This window comes from Trichechus manatus, unplaced genomic scaffold (assembly GCF_000243295.1).
Source record: "Trichechus manatus latirostris isolate Lorelei unplaced genomic scaffold, TriManLat1.0 scaffold00001, whole genome shotgun sequence".
Taxonomy (NCBI): Eukaryota; Metazoa; Chordata; class Mammalia; order Sirenia; family Trichechidae; genus Trichechus; species Trichechus manatus.
This window is the reverse complement of record NW_004443937.1, coordinates 19625007-19646878: the sequence shown is the minus strand read 5'-3', so window position 1 is coordinate 19646878 and position 21872 is coordinate 19625007. Positions and strand designations below refer to the sequence as shown.

Here is a 21872-nt window from a genome sequence, read left to right as displayed (position 1 = left end):
CCTAAACTGCACTCTAATCCAAGACCTAATCCTAAACTTCAACATAATATCACCCCTAAATCAAACTTCAAACTCAATTTTAACCCTGGAACTAACCCTAGTTATAACTCTAACCCTAGCACTAGCCCTAGCCCTAATTCACCCCATACTTAAACCTAATGCTAGACTAAACCCTAACCCTAATGCTAATCCTGACGCAGCCCTCGCCCTAACCCTACCCTAGCTCAAAACCTAACCCTAACCCAAACTATAACCCTAAACTTAAGCCTAACCCTAGCTGTAGCCCTACTCATAATTCTACCCTTAAACCTATCCCTAACCCTAGACCTAAACCTAAACCTAAGCCTAACCGTAACCCTAACCCTAACACTAGCCCTAGCTCTAGCCCTAACCCTAACCTAAACAATAACTCTAACCCTAGCACTAGCCCTAATTCTACCCCAAGTTTAATCCATATTCTAACCCTAGACCTAACTTTACGCCTAACCTTAGCCCTAATTTTGTCCTAATTCTATCCCCAAACCTCGCCTTAGCAATAGACTTAACCTGAAACTAACGTTAAACTTCTACGTAACTTTGACACTAAACCTAACACTAACCCTACCGTTACCCCAGCCTTAGCCCTAGCCCTAACTCTAGTCTTAACACCAACAGTAACTCTAACCCTATGCCTAAAACTAGCCCTAGTCCTAATTCTACCTCTATATTTAAATTGTACAAGAACCCTAGATCTAAACCTAACCCTAATGCTAACCCTAACAATAACTGTACTCGAAACAGTAACTCTAATCCTAGCCCGAATCCTAGTCCAGGCCCTAGTTGTGACCCTAATTCTACACCTAACCCTAACTGTATCCCTAACTGTAATCATAACCTGAACTCTACCCTAACCCTAGCACTAGTTCTATTTGAAATTCTAACCCTAAACCTAAACCATACTCTAACAATGACCCTAAACCTAATCCCTAGTCAACACCAACTCTAGACCTAACCCTAACACTAATCCTAGTCATGACTCTAAACCTAATCCCAGTCCTAGCCCTTGAGCTGACCCTAACTCAAACCCTAACTCTAATAGTAACCTTAACCCTAACACCTAACTTTAACCCTAACCCTAACGACAACCCTATCCCTAGCCCTAGGTCTAGCCCTAGCCCTAAATAAACCCATAAACCTAACCCTAACCCTAATCGTAGTACTACCTCAACTCTAATTATACCCATAAACATAGCAGTACTCTAACCCTAGTCCTAACCCTAACCTTAAACCTAACCCTAATTCTAAATCTAACCATAACCCTAACACGAATCCTACTCCTAACCCTAGCCCTAATTTTACCACCAAAACTAATCCTAAACATAGACCTAACCCTAACCCTAACCCTAACCCTAACCTTAAACATAATTCTAAGCCCTTGCACTAAAACTAACCCTAAAACTAACTGTATTTCTAAACCTAATCCTAATCCTAACACTAACAATAACCGTTCCGTTACCAAAACCCTAACCCTCACCCTAGCCTTAGTCCTAATTCTAAGCATAACCCTAACCCTAGACCTAAGCCTAACTCTAATACTAACCCTAGACCTAACCCTAACCATAAAACTAAACCTAACCTTATCCTTAGAAATTGTCCTATCCCAATCCCTATCCCTAGTCCTAGCCCTAACCCTAGCCTTAATTCAACCCCTAATTTTCACCCATACCCTTACCATAGACCTAATCCTAACACTAATACTTACGCTAGCCCTAGCTGTGGCACTAGCTCTAACCCTAGCTCTAACCCTAGCCTTAGCCCTAATTCTAATTCTAAACCTAACCCTGCCCTAGCAATAACCCTAGCCATAACCAAAACCCTAAACTTAACGACAGCCATAGTCCTGACTCTAATCCTAACCTTAACCCTAACTGTTATGGTTTGAACCGTGTCCCTGCAAAATGTTATCAACTTGGCTGGGCCATGATTCCTCAGTACTGTATAGTTGTCCTCCATTTTGTGATCTGATGTAATTATCCTATGTGTTGTAAATCCTAACCTTTATGATGTTAATGAGGCAGCATTAGAGGCAGTTTATGTTAATGAGGTAGGACATAATCTATAGGATTACATTGTATCTTGAGTTAATTTCTTCTGAGATATAAGACAGAGAAGTGAGCAAAGAGGAGTGGGATCTCATGCCAACAAGCAAGAAGAGCGAGGAGTGGAGTGCATCCTTTGGACCCAGGATCCCTGCAGTGAGAAGCTCCTAGACCAGGGGAAGACTGATGACAAGAACATAGCCAATAGAGAGAGAAAGCCTTCCCCTGGAGCTGGTGCCCTGAATTTGGACTTCTAGCTTGCTAAACTGTGAGAGAATAGATTTCTGTTTGTTAAAGCCATCAACTTGTGGTATTTCTGTTGTAGCAGCACTAGATAACTAAGACACTAACCCTAACACTAGACCTAGCCTTAGGCCTAATTTTATCCCTAAACCTCATCTTAACCTATCCCTAACATAACACTAGCCACAACACGAATCCTATCCCTAACCTTAGCCCTAGACCTAGACCTAACACTAACACTAACCCGAACCTCCCCTTAACTCTAACCCTAACCATAGCCCTTGCATAGCCCTAGCCAAACCGTAAACCTAACCCTATCCATATTCCTAACTCTAATCCAAACCATAATGCTAACACTAACCTGAACACCAGACACTATCTCCATTCCTAATTCTCACCCTAAACCTGGATGATAATACTAATCAGAACCCTAATCCTATCTTTAAAATTAACCCTACATCTAGGCACGGCAATAGTCCTACCACTAACCCTAACCCTAGCCCTACGCCTCTCCCTAAACCTAGCAATAGCCATAGCCCTACACTAAACACTAACCATAATTCTAACCCTAACCTTAACACTAACCCTACATCTAAACCTAGCACCACCTCTAACCCTATCTCTAGTCCTAATGCTAACCCTAACCCTAGCAAAACCCTAACCCCAACCACGGATCTAGCCCTAGCCCTAGCCCTAACCCTAACTGTAACCTTAATCCTAGCCTAGGCCCTAGGTGGAATTATACCTCTAATTTTAATCCTTACCCTAACTCTAGAACTAAGCCTAACCGTTACTCTAATCCTAACCCTAGCCTAATCCTAGTGTTAAACTTAACCCTAATACTATACCTAACACTAAGCCTAGCCCTAGCTATAGTCCTAGTCCTAACCCTAAATAGGACCCTAACTCTAACCCTAACCTAAGGCATAGCACTAGATCTAACACTAACTCTAATCATAGCAGTAACTGTAATCCCTAACCCTAACCCTAGTTCTAGCCGTAGCCCTAATTCTACCCCTAAACCTAACCCTAAGCCTAGACCTAACCCTAACCCTAGCTATGGTTATGGTTAGGGTTAGGACTAGGGCTAGAGCTAGTGTTTGGGTTAGATTTATGCTTATGTCTAGGGCTAGGGGACGCGTTAGGTTTAGGGGTAGAATTAAGGATAGGGCTAGCTTTACAGTCAAGGTTACAGTTAAGGTTAGGTTTAGGGTTAGGATTAGGGTTACCATTAGGGTTAGCGCTAGGGCTAGGAATATAGTTAGGGCTAGGGTTAGGTTTAGGGATATAATTAAGGCTAGGGCTATGGTTAGAGTTAGGGTAGGGCTATGTTAGGGGTAGGGCTAAGATTAGGGCTAGGTTTAGGGGTAGGATTATGTCTAGAGTTATGGTTTTGGATTCTGAATAGGGTTAGGGTTAGGTTTGGGGTTAGATTTATGGCTAAGGCTAGTGTTAGGGTTAGACTTAGGCCTAGGGTTAGAGTTAGGGTTAGGTTAGGGTTACAGATAGTGTTAGGGTTATGGCTAGGGCTGCGAATAGGGTTACAGTTAGTGGTAGAGGTAATTTAACATTAGTGTTTGGTTGGATTTCTTGTCTCTGTACAACACAATGTATTTTGAAATCAGGATAACTCTCTTGGTTTCATGCACTTGAATGGTAAAATATGTACAAAGAATATTCTCACTCAAAGAATGGGTTGGGAACTTTCCCATCTTTGTTCCACACGATGTACATTGAAATCCAGAATAACTCTCTTGATTCATGTACTGGCATGGGAGAATGTTGGTACTGTTTTCTCGTTTGAAGAATGTATGGGAAATTTTCATGTTCTTATCCATGGGGTACCTTTAAAACTTGAAAAACTCTGTTGAATTCATATGCTTCATTTGGAGAATCTGTTTAGTATTTCTCACTCAAAAAATGTGTTGGATATTTTCAGTACTTGTTACACATGATATACTTTGAAACCAGGATAGCTCTCTTGACTTCATGTCCTTGAATGGATAACTTGCATAGTATTATCTGAAATAATGGATTGGGAACTTTCCTGTCTTTGTAACTTACAATGTACCTTGGAAACCAGAATAACTCTCTTCACTTCATCTACTTGCATGGAAGAGTCTGTGTAGTGCTGTGTCAGTCAAAGAATGTATTGGAAACTTTGCCATTCTTGCAATACAAGATGTACTTTGAAAACATATGTAGAATTCATTTACTTGAATGGTAGAGTCTGTGTAGTGATTTTTCAGTCAATGAATGTTTTGGGAACTCTCTCGTCCAAGAAATACAAGACTTACTTGGAAAATCTGGAAAACTATTTTGATTTTTGTACTTGTACTGAAGAAAATCTATGTTGCATTTCCATTCAAAGAATGTGTTGGGCAAGTTCTCATCCTTGTTATACTGATGTACTTTGAAAATCAGGATAACTCTCTTGACTTCATGTAGTTGAATGAGAAAATCTATGTAAAAAGTTTTCTCAGTCAAAGAATGTATGAGAAATTTCCATTCCCTTGTTATACACTATGTACCTTGAAAACTTGAAATACTCTGTTGAATTAATGTGCATCAATTGGAAACTCTGTGTAGTATTTCTCATTCAAAGGATGTGTTGGGTACTTTTGCATCCTTGTTACACATGATATACATTGAAAACCAGGATAACTCTCTTGACTTCATGTACTTCAATAGGAAAATCCATGCAAAATTCTTCTCAGTCGAACAGTGTGCTGTGAACTTTCCTGTTCTTACACATGATGTACTATGAACACTGGGGTAACATTCTTGATTTCATGTACTTGCATGGGAGAATCTGTGCAAAGAGTTTTCTCAGCCAAAGAATGGGTTGAGAACTTTCCCATTCTTATTACACATGATGTACTTTAAAAACCAGGGTAACTCTCTTAATTTTATGTCCTTAAATGGGAGAATCTGTGTAAAGAGTTTTGTCAGTGAAATACTGGGTTGGGAACTTTTCCATCCTTGTTACACACAATTTACATTGAACATTAGGGTAAGTCTCTTTATTACATGTATTTGAATGGGAGAATCTGTATAGTGTTTTCTCAGTCAAAGAATGTGTTGGGAACTTTTCTGTTCTTGTAAGACACATTGTACTTTGCAAACTAGGATAACTCTCTTGACTACATATTCTTGCATGGGAGAATCTGTGTAGTGTTGTGTTGGTCAAAAAATATACTGGGAATTTTGCCATCCTTGCAATACAAGACATACTTTGAAAACCTATATTGACTTCATTTAACTGAAGGGGAGAATCTATGTAGTATTTTCTCAATCACAGAATGTACGTGGCAATTTCATGTCCTTATCACACATGATGTATGTTGGAAACCAGGATAACACTCTTGACTTCATGTACTTGAATGGCAATATCTGTGCAAAGAGTTTTCTCAGCCCAAGAATGGATTGGGAGCTTTCCCATTCTTGTTACACAATGTACATTGAAAAGCAGGATAACTCTCTTTATTTCATGTAATTGAATGGGAGAACGTGTGTTTTCTCAGTCAAAGAATGTATTTAGAATTTTCCCATTCTTGTAATACATGATGTACTTTGAATAGTAGGATGCTTTTGATTTCATGTACTTGCATGACAGAATGTGTGTAGTGTTTTCTCACTTAATGAATGTTTTGGGACCTTTCGCATCCTCTTTACACAAGACGTAATTTGAAAACCTGGAAAACTATTTTGACTTCATGTACTTGAATGGGAAAACCTGTTTAGTGTTTTCTCAGTCCAAGAATGTAGGGGAAGTTTTCATGTCTTTGTTATACACGATGTACCTTAAGAACTTGAAAACGCTGTTAAATTCATGTCATGCGCTTCAGTTGGAAAATCTGTGTAGTATTTCTCAATCAAAGGATGCGCTGGGTACTTCTGCGTCCTTTTAAAACATGATGTACTTTGATAACCAGGATAACTCTCGCTCTTTTTTTAATTTCAGGATAACTACTGACTTGTGTACTTCAATAAGAAAATCAATGCAAAAAGTTTTCTCAAACAATGTTCTTACACATGATATACTATGAACACCAGGATAATGCTCTTGACTTCATGTACTTGCATGGGAAAATCTGTGCCAAGAGTTTTCTCAAAGGATGGATTGAGGACTTTCCCATTCTTATTATATATGATACACTTTAAAAACCAGAATAACTCTCTTGACTTCATGTATTTGAATAGGAAAATCTATGCAAAAATTTCTCTCAAAGAATGTGCTGTAAACTTTTTCGTCCTTGTTACACATGATGTCCTCTGAAAAACAGGATAACACTCTTGATTTCTTGTACTTGAATGAGAAAATCTGTACAAAGTCTTCTCAATCAAAGAAATGTACAGGGAACATTCCTGTTCTTGTAAGACATGGTGTACTTTACAGACTAGGATAACTCTCTTGACTATACGTACTTGCATGGGAGAATCTGTGCAGTGTTGTGTCAGTCAACCCTAATTTTAATCCTAACATAACCATTGCCCTAATCTTTCCCTAACCCTCAACAGACCTAGGCTTAAATCAAACCATAACCCTAAATTTAACCTTAACCCTTAACATAACCCTTTATCTAACCCAAACCGTAACACTAACCCTAGCCCTAACCCAATTTGCTCTAACCATAACCCTAGACTTAACCCTAACCCTAAATCTAAAACCAAACACGAACCTCATCTTAACCTTTGCCATATACCTACATTTAACCCTAAACCTAGTCCTAGTCTTAACCCTAAGCCTAAACTAACTCTATCCTGTACCATAACTCTAACCCTAACACTAAACCTAAACCGAACATTTACCATAACCCAAATCCTCAGTCCCTCACCAAAATTGAGTCCACAGTCTGTAGAAAATTGTACGTATGGCAGGGAATATCTCATTGGTCTCCTTCACAATTGTTGGGGATATTTCAACCCTCATATTGAGCAGGTAACCTCAACTTATCCCATCTGATACAAAAACAATACTGGTAAAAATGTAAGTGTGGGATGAGAATGAAAGCCCACTCTCTTATATGCACCAGTGAATTTTTTATTTCTGCACTTATGCCTGATTTATGGCTGCAATTTTGGAATTAAATTTATGGGCCGTTTGTGTCTGTATGTATATTTATACAGGTATGTATATGATATCTATGTATATGTAATATTTTCGTAACTCTGAATAATATCACCAAATTAGATTATAATATTCCTTCAAGGGGCTCTATTCTAATTGGTTTAGAAATAAATAAGTGCTTATATAAATTGGATATCCCTAATGTTCTCAGAAATCCATGAAAGTGAGTTTATTCTTACAAAAGTTTATCTAAGCAGTAATTATGTTTTGTAGTATGTTGCTTTAAAAACAGTTTCCAATGTCTTTTTGGTAACTTAAAATATTGGATTTAGTCTAGATTAAGTACACAAGGCAGGTAGGATGTGTTTTGTTAAGGCAAAAGAGTATAAAGTCCTAAAGTAAAATAACTGGCTGTTCCAGAATGAGAATGAGGAAAGTATAGGACAAAATCTGAATGGATACAGAAAGGCTGTGGAAAGGAATGTTATTTCTTATGGTCAAAGCTAGCTAAGATTTGATAGCTTTATTTATAAGATTTTAAAAGAGTTCTGGTATCAAATATACTAAGGCAAAACTAGAATTTGGTTTTCTGTTACAATGACAAAATTTTCTTGAATTACTGCCTTGCTCTTAGTAAGAAGTTATAACAGGTTATCTTTACTTTCTGAGTAATCTTCCTAGAAGGCAAAAATTCTGTGTCTTATATGCTGACTTTATCATGTCCTTGGTTGTTCAATAGAGCCAAGTCTTCTCGCTTTTGAAAGAGTTAAGATTTTAAAAATCATGTTGTTCTCTTAGCTACCATTGAGTCGACTCCAGATCACGAAGACCTTATGTACAACAGAACGAAACGTTGCCCAGTCCTGTGTCATCCTTACAATCACCAGCATGTTCGAGTCCATTGTGGCAGTTACTGTGCCAATTTACCTTACTGAGGGTCTCCCACACCCTCACTGGCCTTCTACTTCACCAAACATGATGTCCTCCTGTAGCGATCGATCCCCCATGATGATATGTCCAAAGCAAGAGAGTTGGACAATGATGGATAAGGTTCTCACTGGATAATTTTTCTTCCCAGTCTGTCTTAGTCTGGAAGCTCTGCTGAAACATGGCCATCATGGATGACCCTACTCGTATTTAAAACACCAGCGGCATAGATTCCAGCACATAGCAACACACAAACCACCACAGTATGACAAAATGATGGACAGGTAAGGGTTTACAATCATGTTAACACCTATATTTACTTTTTAAATATTTTACTGTAACTTTGGTGAATAGAAAGCGTTGACTTTAATTAAATATAATTAAAAGAAAACCTTCTTCCAACCCAGAAAACCTCTCCACAATGGTAGACGGGAATGAAAACGATGATTTATTATTCTCATTTATTATTGAATAAATATTAAACCAGAATGTGTGCCACACAGGCAAGATGCTAAAGAGATCGCAAAGACAGAGGCAACACATTTCATGCATGTTCTCCAGAGAAAAGACAACTCATCCTCAAGTAAAACGACTTGATTTTTTCAGTTGCGTTACTTTTGTAATGACGTCTCATTAGATCTTTCACTTTCTCAAAGAAATTTTGTCACTTTTTAAAAAATAATATTTTATTGTGTTTTCAGTGAAAGTTTACATTAACAGTTTAGGTTCCCAATCAACAATTTCCACACAAATTGTTCAGTGATATTGGTTATATTCTTCACAATGAATGGACATTCTCATTCTGTCTTGGTCAAATCTCTTTAGTACCTGAATAGCTTGGATCTGAGCCAGACTGCCTGAGTTCAAATCCTGGCTCCACCACTCACTCGCCATAAGAGAGTTAAGAAACCTGTCTATGTCTCAGTTTCCTCATTTATAGATGGGGATGATAACAATATCTATCTCATCAAGTTTTTGTGAGGCTAATATTAATAATGAGCTAACACATGTTAAGTGCTTAGAACATGGCCAGCCATATAGTTAAGTGCTTGATAAATCTTCTCTCTCATTACTACATGCTTTCACAACACCATGTGCTTCTGCTTTGCAGGACTTATCAGAGCTGGAGTTTAATACTTATTTATGTGATGTTATTAGTGACTCTCTCTCCCCATAGACCTTTGAGATACGGATGATGAGTGCTTTGCCTACAAGTGTATCACCAGGATCTACACCAGGTCTTGGCATCTTGTGTGCTGGATATTCTCCACTCCTCACCTTTGCCTGGCTCTGTGCCCCAGGAGGTCAACCTCTATGGACAATCCACAGGCTCCCTGGTTTTTGGGCTTCTGGTTGAGTTTGGCCAATGGGAGACACTGGCAGAAGATGAAAGGGAGGGCAGAGAAGGAGGTTGAGACTACCCTGACTCTTTCCCTGCCAGGCCACAAACTGGTAGTGGCTCTGTTTCTTTATTAGAGACCACTGATCCTGTCAGGCAACCCTTATGCTACTATCCTCCAGTTCAGGTGAATGCATACCTTGCTTTTATAGGCCTAAGTGTAGCTATGATTCCCCCACTGTGTCCAGCCTCAGGGTGCTGCACCACCCTTTATTGTTTTCTACTATCTGCCTACATATTTGTAAACCGTTACTTCCTTCAACTGTCCAATTGCTCCAGTTGAGTTTGTCATCTATATCCTTCTGGGACCCTGACTGATACAAGAGGTTCTGTGTCAATATTTGTTGAATGGATGAAATCACCTCATTTGTCTTAGTCTGTTTTATCATAGGAAGATAATAATCCTCACTCCAGACCATGGATAAGGTTGTTTTGATGGGTTAATAAGAAACAGGAAGCAGACACTTTTAAGGATGAGATACTGGAGCAGGGTCCTCAAACATGACTGCACATCAGAATTACCGGGAAGGCTTGTTGAATTCAGATTGCTGGGCCCCGCCGCCAGAGATTCTGATTTGGTAGGGCTGGAGGAGTGTGGGATACTTCGCATTTCTAACAAGTTTTCTGGTGATGTTGATGTATCTAGACTGGAGATTACACTGAGAAACACTGAACTAGAGAAATGTCAGAGGCTTTTGCTACTTATGGACCCCAAGTCTCATGGTCCCATTAACCATCTTTAAAGACACAAAAGACCAAGTACTATATAATCTATGTTTTATTTTACTCCTCTCTGATCACTGAAATCTAGACAGAGGTTTTTGCTAAAAAACAAATAAACACATTAAAAAAAAAAAAAAAGGAAAAAAATATAGTGAAAAGAAATGTAGGAATCTACTGGGAGTAGATGAGGGGTGTGCAAGGCCCCATCTGGGAAGGGCTGCACACACTGCAGGGCACACCTGCAGGGGGCCCATGGAGCCTGGGCCTCGGCCATGACTCAGATTGCCCTTAGGTCAGGGACAGAAAGGATCTCTTGCTCCACCCCAATCCAGGTTGCACAGGCCTGAGACAGTGCAGACACACCCCTCAAAGTAGAGCAGATGTGCCTCTTCTTCCAGCTTCTTCAGGCCAGACCACCCTGTTCCCCACACGTGTCCACCCTCATTGACACACTCACCCAGGCACAGGGACACACTAATGCCTAGGCACACCTGCTTGCATTCACACACTCACAAAACAATGCTTCTGATTTCAGGGCTCCATCCTGGGCTCAGGGATCAACTCCACAGTCGATGCATGTGAGCGGACTGACAAAGGGCCACTGGAGAGGCAAAGTGTCAGCCATCCATCCTGAGTCCCCAGAAAGGGAGGGAGAAGGAAAATTCTACTGAGCAACTGGGGCTGGGCAGGTTCAGTTAGGGAGGTACAGACACCAGTTCTGAGAGGCTATCGAGCTCTGCTTTGCTCCTTAATAGCCAGTCAAGAAGGAAGCAGAGTGCCAACAGGCCAGTCCCCAGGAGGTCTCCCAGCCCTGTAAGGTAGGGGATACAGTGGCTGTCAGGATCCAGGGCCTGGTGCCAAGTCACACGAACCATCACTTCTGCCAGGTACAGCAGAATTGTCACCTGATCATAAACAAGCAGACACAGACGAACAAAACCAAGTCAGAAAGCCAAGTATGGTCAAGAAATACTATCAGAGTTTCAAGGGCAGAAACCAAGATGGACAGTATCAACCCCAGACAGTCCCCTTTCTCCAGCTTCTCTTGGGGTCTGAAGCTCAGCCCTGAACTCATACAGCAGGCTAGAGAAGTTGATCCTCTTTCACACTTTCCTAGTCCTCTTGCTGGTGGCTGAGCCCTGTTCCCTGTGCCAGACAGACCTGTGTCACTCACATCCTTGGACCTCTCTGTGACCCAAGACCCAACTCATCTGGGGACTTGGAAACTTAGACATGGATCTTGCTAGGACTTAAATTTGGGTTTGCTTCAGCTCCTTTCACTTGGAGCTTTCGATGGGTGGCCTTTCCTGAAGGTGACATGGGGTGGTCCATACAGCCTGGTCAGAGTTCAGGTTTCTTCAGTCCCTTGTCCTGGGCTCACCTCAGTTCCCCTCTTTCTCCCTAGTTGGAGCCATACACATGCTGCTATCAGGGCAGCTTCATAGACTCATGGACCCCGTACCCTTCGGGGTCAGGAATATGCTGGGATTGCATATGCTAGCCTCCTTAAACTGGGAGATTTGAAAGTGCCAATCCCTATACTAGCACCACTCTCATGAAATCACCAACCAGCACCCACAGGTCTCCCTGCAAAAGCCCTGGGCCCACATTTCCTTGCCCACCTGGGACATCAGCCAGCTAGATGCTCAGCAGACAGTCTGTTGAGAGTCCTCTCCTGATGCAGGCACACCAGCTTAACCTCCTTCACCACCACCCTTATCATCATCCATCCCCGACAGAAGTCTATGTATGCCTTTTACTAGGACCCCAACAGGGCCTGGTCTCTGCCCACCCTCTGTCTGTGATGCGGAGATGCACAGGGCTCTAATGGACTCTGCTGGATCAGCTCAGCGGCCTACTCCGTGATTGCTCCATGACCACCTGCTGCAACCCAGGACTATACCCTGACCCCCTGAGAATGAGTGTGCAAAGCCTTCATGTCTGGAACATGCCTTTTGGCTTGAACAAGTTGACTAAACTCCTGGAAGAGGGGACTGTGCCCTCTATGTCCAGAAGCCACTTCTGAGTATCTCACTCAGGACCAGGAATATGAAGGCAGTCACGTTAGCTGACTGGCTAACCAAATGAATGCTGCTTTTCTGCCACAGCCATCCTTACCTGGATCAGGCTTGCTAGCAGATACAGCACCACAAAGGTCTTGCTGCTTGTGACCGAGTGACCTTCTATCAGGTAGATAACTAAGAAGAAAATCAGATGGCCTGGAATCACCAGGAAGAGCAGGACTCTGGCTGACATGGAATTGATTTCTGGAAGAAGAAAATCAAAACGCTCTCATGACATGCCTGGCGGCAGAAGACACCTTGACTGATCCATTTATCCTACAAGTGTATTAAGCATCTGCTGTGTGCCAGACACTGCTCTAACAGATGGGGACGCAGTTCTGTCCCTTCCCTCACGGAGCTCACATTTTAGAGATGAGAGACAAACAATAATTGAGTAAGCACAAACAAACTGACAGATACAGTGAAGAAAATAAAACAGGGTAATATGACAGAGGATGAAGCATACGTTAGTGGGAATGAGTTATTGGAGACTGGAAGAACACTGCCAGGAGATGACGTTTAAGCTGAGATCCTGCACAGATAAGGAGGAGGTGGGCAGACTCTAGGCAGAGGAAAGAGAAAGTGCAAGGGGCTTAGGAGCTTGGAAATAAAGAAGAACAAAGGTTAGAGTGTGTAGAGCTAGTGATACGGGGAGAGACACAAGATAAGGTGGGAGATGTTGTACAGATTGGGGTTGAGGAAACTGGATTTAACTTCAAGTATGTTGGGAGTCATTGGAGGATTTTAAGCAGAGAGGGATATGATCTCATTTATGCTTTAAAAAGAGCACTCTGGCTACCGTGTGGATTGAAGGTAGCAAGAATGGGTGGTGTAAGGAGAAGCAGAGACCATTGCTGTAGTCTGAAAGAGATGGTGATGGAAACAGTGGGTGGATAAGAGAGAGCAAACAGGACGTTTTAGGGACTGGACATAGGGAGTGAAGGAAAGAAAGATCAGTGATCACTTATAGGACTTTTGCTCTGAGCAACTGGATAAATACGGTACCATCATAGAGAGGGAGAAGACTGGAGGAAGAGGAAGTTTGCGGCCATTTTAGACATAATGAGTTTGAGATACCTATGAGACACTTAAATAGGAAACAGGGTACAATGGATCTAGAGTCCAGAGCTAGAAATGTCAGTTTGAGAGTTGCTGGTGGTGAATTGAGCTTTACCAGTTCTCAGCTGCCTGTGACAAACAGCTGTGGCCTGGGATAAGCACCTAGATGGATTTATTTCTGCCCCTAGGGTGACACAGGGCAAGACACTACCCCCAGTCTGCTTATTTATGCAACTGTTACATGAGGGAAGCATCAGTCCTGCAGAGGGAAGTCCTTTGTCTCAGGCTGACAGTTACATTTGGGTGTACATCAACTTTGTTGGAAAAACAGAAATGCACATAAGGTCCTATAACCTGCTTTTATCACTCAATATACCTTGGACATCTTTCCGAGTTAATAAAATTCTTCCGTAATATTGTTTTAAGAGACTATATGATATTCCACTGTGTAATGGACAACAGAGCGCACACTCCATAAGACTAGAGACATTGTGCATTTTATTCACTTGTTTACTGCTATATGGTTATAGTGATAATCGCTCACACTTACATAGCATTTTACTTTGTGCCACCGTTTTAAGTAATTTCATAATTTTATCTCTTGTTCAATACTATTTTAATAGTTTGACTATTAATGGATGAATTAATACTTCTAAAACTGAAATAATCTATGTCCTCTGTGAATGATCCCTGCCCTCAGGTTGTGCCCAGTCTTCCTTGCTTAATTCTATCAGTTAAGAATTAGGTAATACAATGATCAGTTTGCCTGAATTATGAGATCAGGGGCCAAAAGCACCTTTCACTTTTTCTATGTTCTCCAGCGCCCAGTAGGGGGGGTTTGGCATCATGTGGGTCCTGCCAAATAGACTCTAGCTACTTTCTTCAAGAGGGGCCTGAGTCCCCCAATTTACCAGCGGCTACTCTGCTGTTTTCAATAATTCCTGGGAGATATCATTACATCTCCACCTAAGATCTGGTCCTCTGACACCCCTGGGGCACCAATATGCAATCCCCTCCGGCTCCTGCTCATCCCCTCTGCTTCCTTCTTCTCTCCCGGCTCTCTACTTTGCCATCCCCTCCCTCAGACCAACTCACTCCCAAGTTCCTTCTGTGTAACCCTTCTGTCCTCCCAAATCCCTTCCTGTCCATCCTCATAGCCATGGCCTTAGTTCAAGTCCCCTTGAACCCTTCTCTGAACCAGCTGGTCATGCCACCTCTTTCTCTCTTTTTCCCATGTCCCCTACACTGTCCTTTACACCAGTGCTACTCAAAGTAGGGTCTGTGGACCACTAGCTTTGACACGATGTGGGAGTTTGTAAGAAATGCAAATTCTTGGCTCCACCCCAGACCTGGACCTGCTAAATCAGAATCTCTGAGGATGGGGCCCAGGAATTTACATTTTAACAAGCTCTCCTGATGATTTTTAGGTGCGTTAAAGTTGAAGAAATACTGCTGGACACTACAGCAATCTTTCAAATGAGAAAAGACCTACAGACCACAGCTCAAAAATTTTTAATGACTAGCCATTTCCCAAATAATACAACATCAATGACTTCTTGCTCTGCCTCTTACCTTCTGACCCACAGCCTCATTGCTCACCATTACTGTCCTGTTCTACTCTACTGTCCAATTTTACTGACCAACTCTGAATATGGCCGACCTTTCTCAAACCTCATAGCTCTCATATGGGACACACTCTGAGTCTCTCCCTGAAAACATCTATATTTAAGTCACAGTCTTGGCTGGAAATGCAAGGCCTCACACCTGGTAAAGCCTTCACACATGTCTCTGTGAAGCTAAGGTAAGCTGAATCTTACTGGCTCTTTTGGCCTTCTTTGAAGTAAGTGAGGCCAGTCTGGCTGGTAGACTCCATAGGTGAGATATTCAGGAAAGGGACATGCCACTGATGCAGTCCCTCTTTTATACCGGATATGTCACCCACAGTATTAAATCTAATGCTTGGGGCATTCATAGCATACATTTTGCTACTGAAGAAAAAAAATAAACCTGTTGCTGTTGAGTCAATTCCAACTCATAGCGACCCTATAGGACAGAGTAGAACTGCCACATAGGGTTTCCAAGGCTGTAAACTTTATGGAAGCAGATTGCCACATCTTTCTTGCGATGAGTGGCTGATGGGTTCAAACCACTGACTCTTCAGTTAGCAGCCGAGCAGTGTAACCACTGTGCCTCCAGGACTCCTCTACCGAGGAAATTGAGCCTTACAGTGGTGATGCCATATGTATGCCTAGATCCATGTTTATTCCAAGAATATAACACTCTTGGTGGATTCACTCTAGGACACCCAGCTCAACCCTAAAGCATAGTGGGCCCTTAGACAGCTCCCTCCTCACTATAAGCACCCAGACCCTGTCAGCACATTACATTAGTGACATATTAGTGATCTCCAAGTTCCATGAGTTTGAGAATTTGCAATAAATGTGATTGACACCCCCACTTTTGTAAACTATAACATGTGAATGTGATTGACTTCTCAAACAGAAATAAAGTGTTTCAATGAAAAGTAAGTTTCCACCTCCCTCTGAGTTAATATAATGTATTTCACCAAATTAATAGGGAAAAGGAGGAAAAATCATACTTAACTTAGAAGCTAAAAGTCTATCATAAAATAATATATATAGAGAGAGTAAGAGTACACAAGAGCACCAAAATCTATTCATGATGAAAAATTAGTTAAGACATAAAAAGATATATAAAACTTAAAGAGGAGAAAGCAAATTAATTACTATTTGCTGCTGGCATGAAAACTCAAGAAAATCTAGAAAAACTATACAAACAAGAAATCAGTAAAATGCTTGAGTACATAAATAACATAGAAAAGAAATACCGTTTCTATATACAAATGACAAATTAGAAAATATAATGGGGACTTCCATTTACTCGTGCTAAGTACAGCTAAAAACTAGGAACACTATGTATAAAAAAAAAAATGCAAGACTCCGAAGCGTAGAGAGAAGAAGTCAGACTAGCTATGGAGCTGGGACCCAAGGAACAACATGGTAGCAAGTTCCTTGGGTTTTCTTTTCGTCTCATATATTCCAGATGTGGAACTAAAGAAGCTGGGAACCCAGAAATGCCAAAATGTAGAGACCAAAAAGAGCCCAGCAAAATCTGCTCTCTCTAGCTAAAGGACCAGGAAAGGGGCATCCTAGCAACACAGAGACCTTTTAGATAATAACTGCTCTACACCAGCCAGATATCACAGAAAAAAACTGAGGCCCCACTCCCGTCAGCAAAGGCCAAGCGGGAAGCCTAGACTTCCACTCTCATTCAGGTGTAATGTGGTGCCCACCCCCTCCTGCTGAGGTGCTTTAAAGAGAAGCCTGAGCAGCAATGAGGCCCTCCTTCCATGGTGTCAGTGGAGACCACCTGAGAGGAGCTTGGACTTCCACCTCTGTCTGGTAGTAACAAGGCACTATCGCCCTCTCCATCAAGGTAGTGTCAGAAGAGACCAAGTAAAATGCTGTAATTTCACCACTGCACAGAGATAATGAGGCCTCCACACACCATGGTGTCAGTGGAGGCTGTGTGATAAGTAGTAACAAAGCACTCCCATGTTTCCTGTTCAGGATGGTGTCAGTGGAGGCTTGGTGAAGAGTCTTGGCTTCCATATCCACCTGGCAGTAAGAAAGCAGTCCATCCCCTTACCCCCTAATACAGTGTTAGAGGAAGAAGCTAGCTAAAACAGAAGCTTTAAATAAGACCAGAGACTCATAACATAATACCCAAAATGTCCAGGATTCAATCTAAAATTACTCAGCATACCAAGAACCAGAAAAAAGAAAGACAGTCAACAGATGACAACACCAAGATGGACCAGATGTTAGACCTGTCTGAAAATTATTTTAATAAAAGCCATCATAAAGATGCTTCGACAAGCAATTAGGAAAACACTTGAAGTAAATGGAAAAAAAAAAAAGGTCTCAGCAAAGAAATAGAAGATACAAAAAATAACCAAATGGAATTTTAGAACTGAAAAAATACAGCAATTGAAATAAAAGCTCAATGAATATGTTCAACAGCAGAATGGAGAGGACAAAGGAAATTAGTGAATTTGAAGACGTAATGATAGAAATTACCCAATCTAAACAACAGAGAGAAAAACAGGCTGAAAAAAAGGATGAACAGAACCTCAACAAATGATCTAACATCCCTGTGATCAAAGTACCAGAAGGAGAGGCAAAGGAGGATGGAGCTGAGAAAGCATTAAAAAAAAATGGCTGGGATTTCCCCAAATTTGGCAAAAGATATAAGTCTACAGATTTAAGAAGCTGAGAAAACTCCAAATAGGATAAACCCTAAGAAATCCATGCCAGTACATATCATAATCCAACTTCTAAAACTAAAGACAAACAAAAAAGTCTTGAAACAAGCAAGAGAGAAACGACATCCTACTTATACAGGAAAAACAATTCAAATGACAACAGATTCCCCATCAGAAACACGCAGGTCAGAAGGAAGTGGAACAACATTTTTCAAGAGTTGAAAGAAAATAATGACCAACCCCAAATTCTATATCCAGCAAAAATATCCTTCAGGAATGTGCCAGCAGACTACCTAGAAGAACGGTTAAAGGTAGTTCTTGAAACAGAAAGAAAATGGTAAAATATAATGGGAGAAAAGATCCAATTTATAAAAGCAATAAAAAGATAAAACACCTCCAATGGCTTCCCCTGGCTCTCAGAATAGAATCCAGTCTTTCCTCAAGCTTCAAGGTCCTATATAATCAACTCCTTCCTAGCTCTCCAGCCTCAGTTTCCTTCATTCTCTCCCTTGCTCACTGTGCTCAGTTCTCACTGGCCTTTCAGTTCTTCAGACTTGCCAAACATCTTCCTGCCTCCAGGCCTTTGCTCAGCATGTTCCCTCTGCTTTGAATGCTCCTCCTGCTCCAGTACTCCTCCTCGTCAACCAGGCCCTGCTCATCATCAGAGAGGACGTTAACTCTCTAACTCCAAATAAGCGTCTCCTGCAATTGTATTTCACTGCACCCTGTGTTTTTGCTCTTTAGAACACATCACCATGTGTATTTATGTGTTTATTTATTTATGTTTATCTGCCTTCTAGACTAAGTACTTCATGAGGGCAAGAATCAACTTTCTCTGTTTCACCATTTTAACCATAACACTTAGTACCTGACAGACATTAAATAAATGTTTTTTGAGTGAATAAATGAATTAATGAATTAAGGCAAGGTCTTTGGGATGCTGGGATCCCAAAGATGATCTGTGCTGAGGTCAGCACTGGCTTTAGATTTCCATTGTTGCAAACACCAGATTCCAATGACATTGATTTTTTTTTTTCCAGTGACATTGATTTGTAACTTGTTTAAAGAAATGGCCATATGGCCTCTGGAAGGCAGCAGACCCACCTGAGGAACAGAAGGTAGAGCATGGGTTAGGCCAGAATTTTTTCATCCAGAGGGGCAGGACGCCAGGTGTGCTCCAAATGTGCAGGTAGGTAGAGATCCGGCTGGTCTGAATGGCCACCAAATTGCCACCAACACCTGGGAGGAGAAAAAGAAGCTGGTTCCCCTTCTTCACTTAAGTTCACTTTTTCCAGGAAGCCTTCCTTAATTGGTTCAGCTCTTGATGTCTTTTCCTTCCCTCCCATTGAACCACAGATCTTGTTTGCCACCAAGCAAAGTGGTCTAGACTTGTATCATCTTAACAGCTGGCATCTCTTAAGGTGAGGGGAGGGTGTCTGGCAAAGTAGGTTCTCAATAATACTTGCTGAGTAGAGAGAGCATAAAAAGGAGGGAAGGAATTCAGGAAGGGAGTAAGGACGAGGGGAGGAGAGAGGATAGATAGGTCTATGGGGAAATAGCTTGATAAGTCACTCTGGGTAAGAAAGTAACACCTCAGAAAGATGGTTAAGCTGAAATATTTGAGAAAAATAATTTTTTTTTTTCACCTAAAGGTGGGAAGGGGAAGAAATTGAACAGTGGATAAGAGCAGGGCAGTGAAAGGAGAGGACATCGCCATACAGGGACAGAAAGGCACAAAGTGAAATACCCATTGGAAACCTCGCATGGCTGGGGGGCTGGAGGGGCTTTTAAGAAAAGACATTTTCTACTGTGTCATCTCAAGTCATTTGCTGTGTGATCCCCTCTCTGGGGCCCCCAAGTTGTTAGCACAGACTCCTGCATGCATACATGGTTTGGGTAATTGTGTGGAAAGGGGCTTCTTTGGGGAAATTTAGGAAGGCTAGGGGCCGTGAGTAGATCGATGGGGCACAGAACATGGACAGTGTCCCAGAAGCAGAGCTGGAGGCTAAGAAAACACATGCGTGTTGCTCCCCAGAAATTCTGGGGCTCCTTGCTGAGACCCCAGGCTTCCACGGGGTGTGGAGAGCTGATCGTATCCATGCAGAGCTCCTTCTGCGTGCCCATGGTAACTGTTTCCTTGAGAGGGTGGCTGAGAGAAGGAGAGTGGGTTGCTCCCATTCTATTGCCTCAGCCCCAGGGGGACAATCTGTCACTGGGCTGGACAAGCATCAGTGACCTCCAGGGGCAAAGTTGACTGCCTCAGTTGTTCCTGAGGATGCAAAGTATGATCTGCGGGCCAAGGATGGCTACAGATCAATCTTGTTGGGTTTGCACATGATTTACAAAAGAAAAGAAGAGGTGGGGGAGGCTCATATTAATTGGCAGCATTAATTTACAAATTAGGCACTTTCATATAAAATCCAGATACCCAGCTTCTCTTAACAGATCACCTCTGGCAACTCTGGGTCCACGTTCCCACAAGGCACCAATTTGCTGGAGCTGAGCAGTCGTTAATCCCTTCAGACTAGAAACATGCTTTGCTCTTTGCCGCATTCCCTACCCGTCCTTACTGCCTTGCTCTTGTCTTGCCTGCTTAACTCACTCGTACCACTTACTTGGCACCTGCAGGCATCTGAGCTGGTGACATCAGAGAAAATCATTCTAAGCTTACAGCCATCTGCACATGACAGCTGTTGCTGTCTTCACTCACTGTGCCCGGCCCTTCTATGAGAAAACAGGCACCCCAGGACTGGGCCATGCAAGAACACAGGCTGGGTCCCCACAGCTGGGTGCTGTGCACCTGCATGGGGCTGCCCAAGGGTCTCTGAAGCCTATTTCTGCACTCCCATAAGGCCAGGGCCTGGGGACCAAGCAAGCTGAGCAATAAGTTCATTCCTCTCCTGACTGGCCACTTCTATTTACAGAGCCTTTATCAGAAACCTGATACAAATTCAAGATTTGGTTAAAATAGGAGTCATAAACACAAATGTTTACAGGGCTAACCCTGGAAGGTTAATAAGTGAAGGGGGTCAGATGTCAGACAATAGGGAATGGTGGGGATTGAGGCAAAACTGATAAGCATATGTCTTGTTTCAAGGCAGGGTGGGAGCAGCTGACGCTCTGTTTCAGCTGATTATTGCCATACCCAGAATGCAAATCAAGTATTGTCACAGCCTTAATTGTTAAGGAGAAGATAAAAACAAATTTGTATGTACAAGTGTCTGATTTTTAAATGTCATCAATGAATCTAAATAATAATAATAAAAAAATAACAACACAAAAGCCCAACAACCCAGTTCTAAAGTCCACACTCAGGCTGCAGGCAGCCAGCAGGTTCTGGGTTCAGTTCTCCAAGCTGGAGCCCTGTCAGGGCCGCTCAGGGCCCAATGACACCTACAAGGAAGAGGGGAAGTTGACGAGAATAGCAGGCAGGGCTTTCTTACCCAGGCCTCCTGCAGGGCAGCAGCATGTCTGTGCCTGAGGTTCTGAACACTGCCTCTGAGGGCCTGGAGCTGGACCTCTGAAGTCATTTCCATTCAGGTGCAGTCAATGCCTGGGAGCCAACCCTGCCCAGGGACCCCAGAGACACAGGCAGATCGCCTTGAATACCTACCACATATGATGGGGGTGAAGATGGCCATGCCTTGGTACTGTGGTTCAGAGACGGTTTTGCTCAGGATGATCCCTCCAAAACTGGGAGAGAGCAAACAGCATTCCCGTGGTCAGCAGGGTGCACTGATGGGACCTTGCAAACCTCCCTGTACAAGTCGTCTGTCAGCCTACTTCCCAGCCTAGGGTCCACTTTCCTGTCCCCTACACAAAACATATGTTGGAACCAAGCTGGTCTACCAGCGTTCTCCTCACACTGCACACATTTTCCATCTCTTCCTCTGTTCTGAGTCTCAGCTATTCTAGGAACCCACTAGATAATGTCAGTCCATCTGAAAAAAAATGCCTTTCCAAGGTTGCTCAGCCGGCTGGGCTGTCCCATGGCAGCTCCACTGCAACTGAGAAGCTCAGGAAT

General features: G+C 42.2%; 1 protein-coding gene across 3 annotated transcripts in view; it reads right to left on the bottom strand.

The window, feature by feature from the left end:
* Positions 1-3521: 3521 nt before the first annotated feature.
* The window catches only part of SLC41A3 (solute carrier family 41 member 3), a 101865-nt gene continuing 83514 nt past the window's right edge, over positions 3522-21872 (bottom strand). For 2 of the 3 annotated variants that reach the window (XM_004368410.3, XM_023725786.1), the window contains exons 8-11: positions 21462-21541; positions 18953-19087; positions 12560-12708; positions 3523-11346 (exon numbers count right to left, since the gene is read on the bottom strand). In XM_004368410.3, coding sequence (XP_004368467.1) covers positions 11137-11346; positions 12560-12708; positions 18953-19087; positions 21462-21541 — 574 coding nt within the window. In that variant the 3' untranslated portion in view covers positions 3523-11136. Of the gene's footprint in view, positions 11347-12559; positions 12709-18952; positions 19088-21461; positions 21542-21872 lie in introns of all 3 variants that reach the window. The other variant, XM_004368411.2, reaches the window with a different exon arrangement.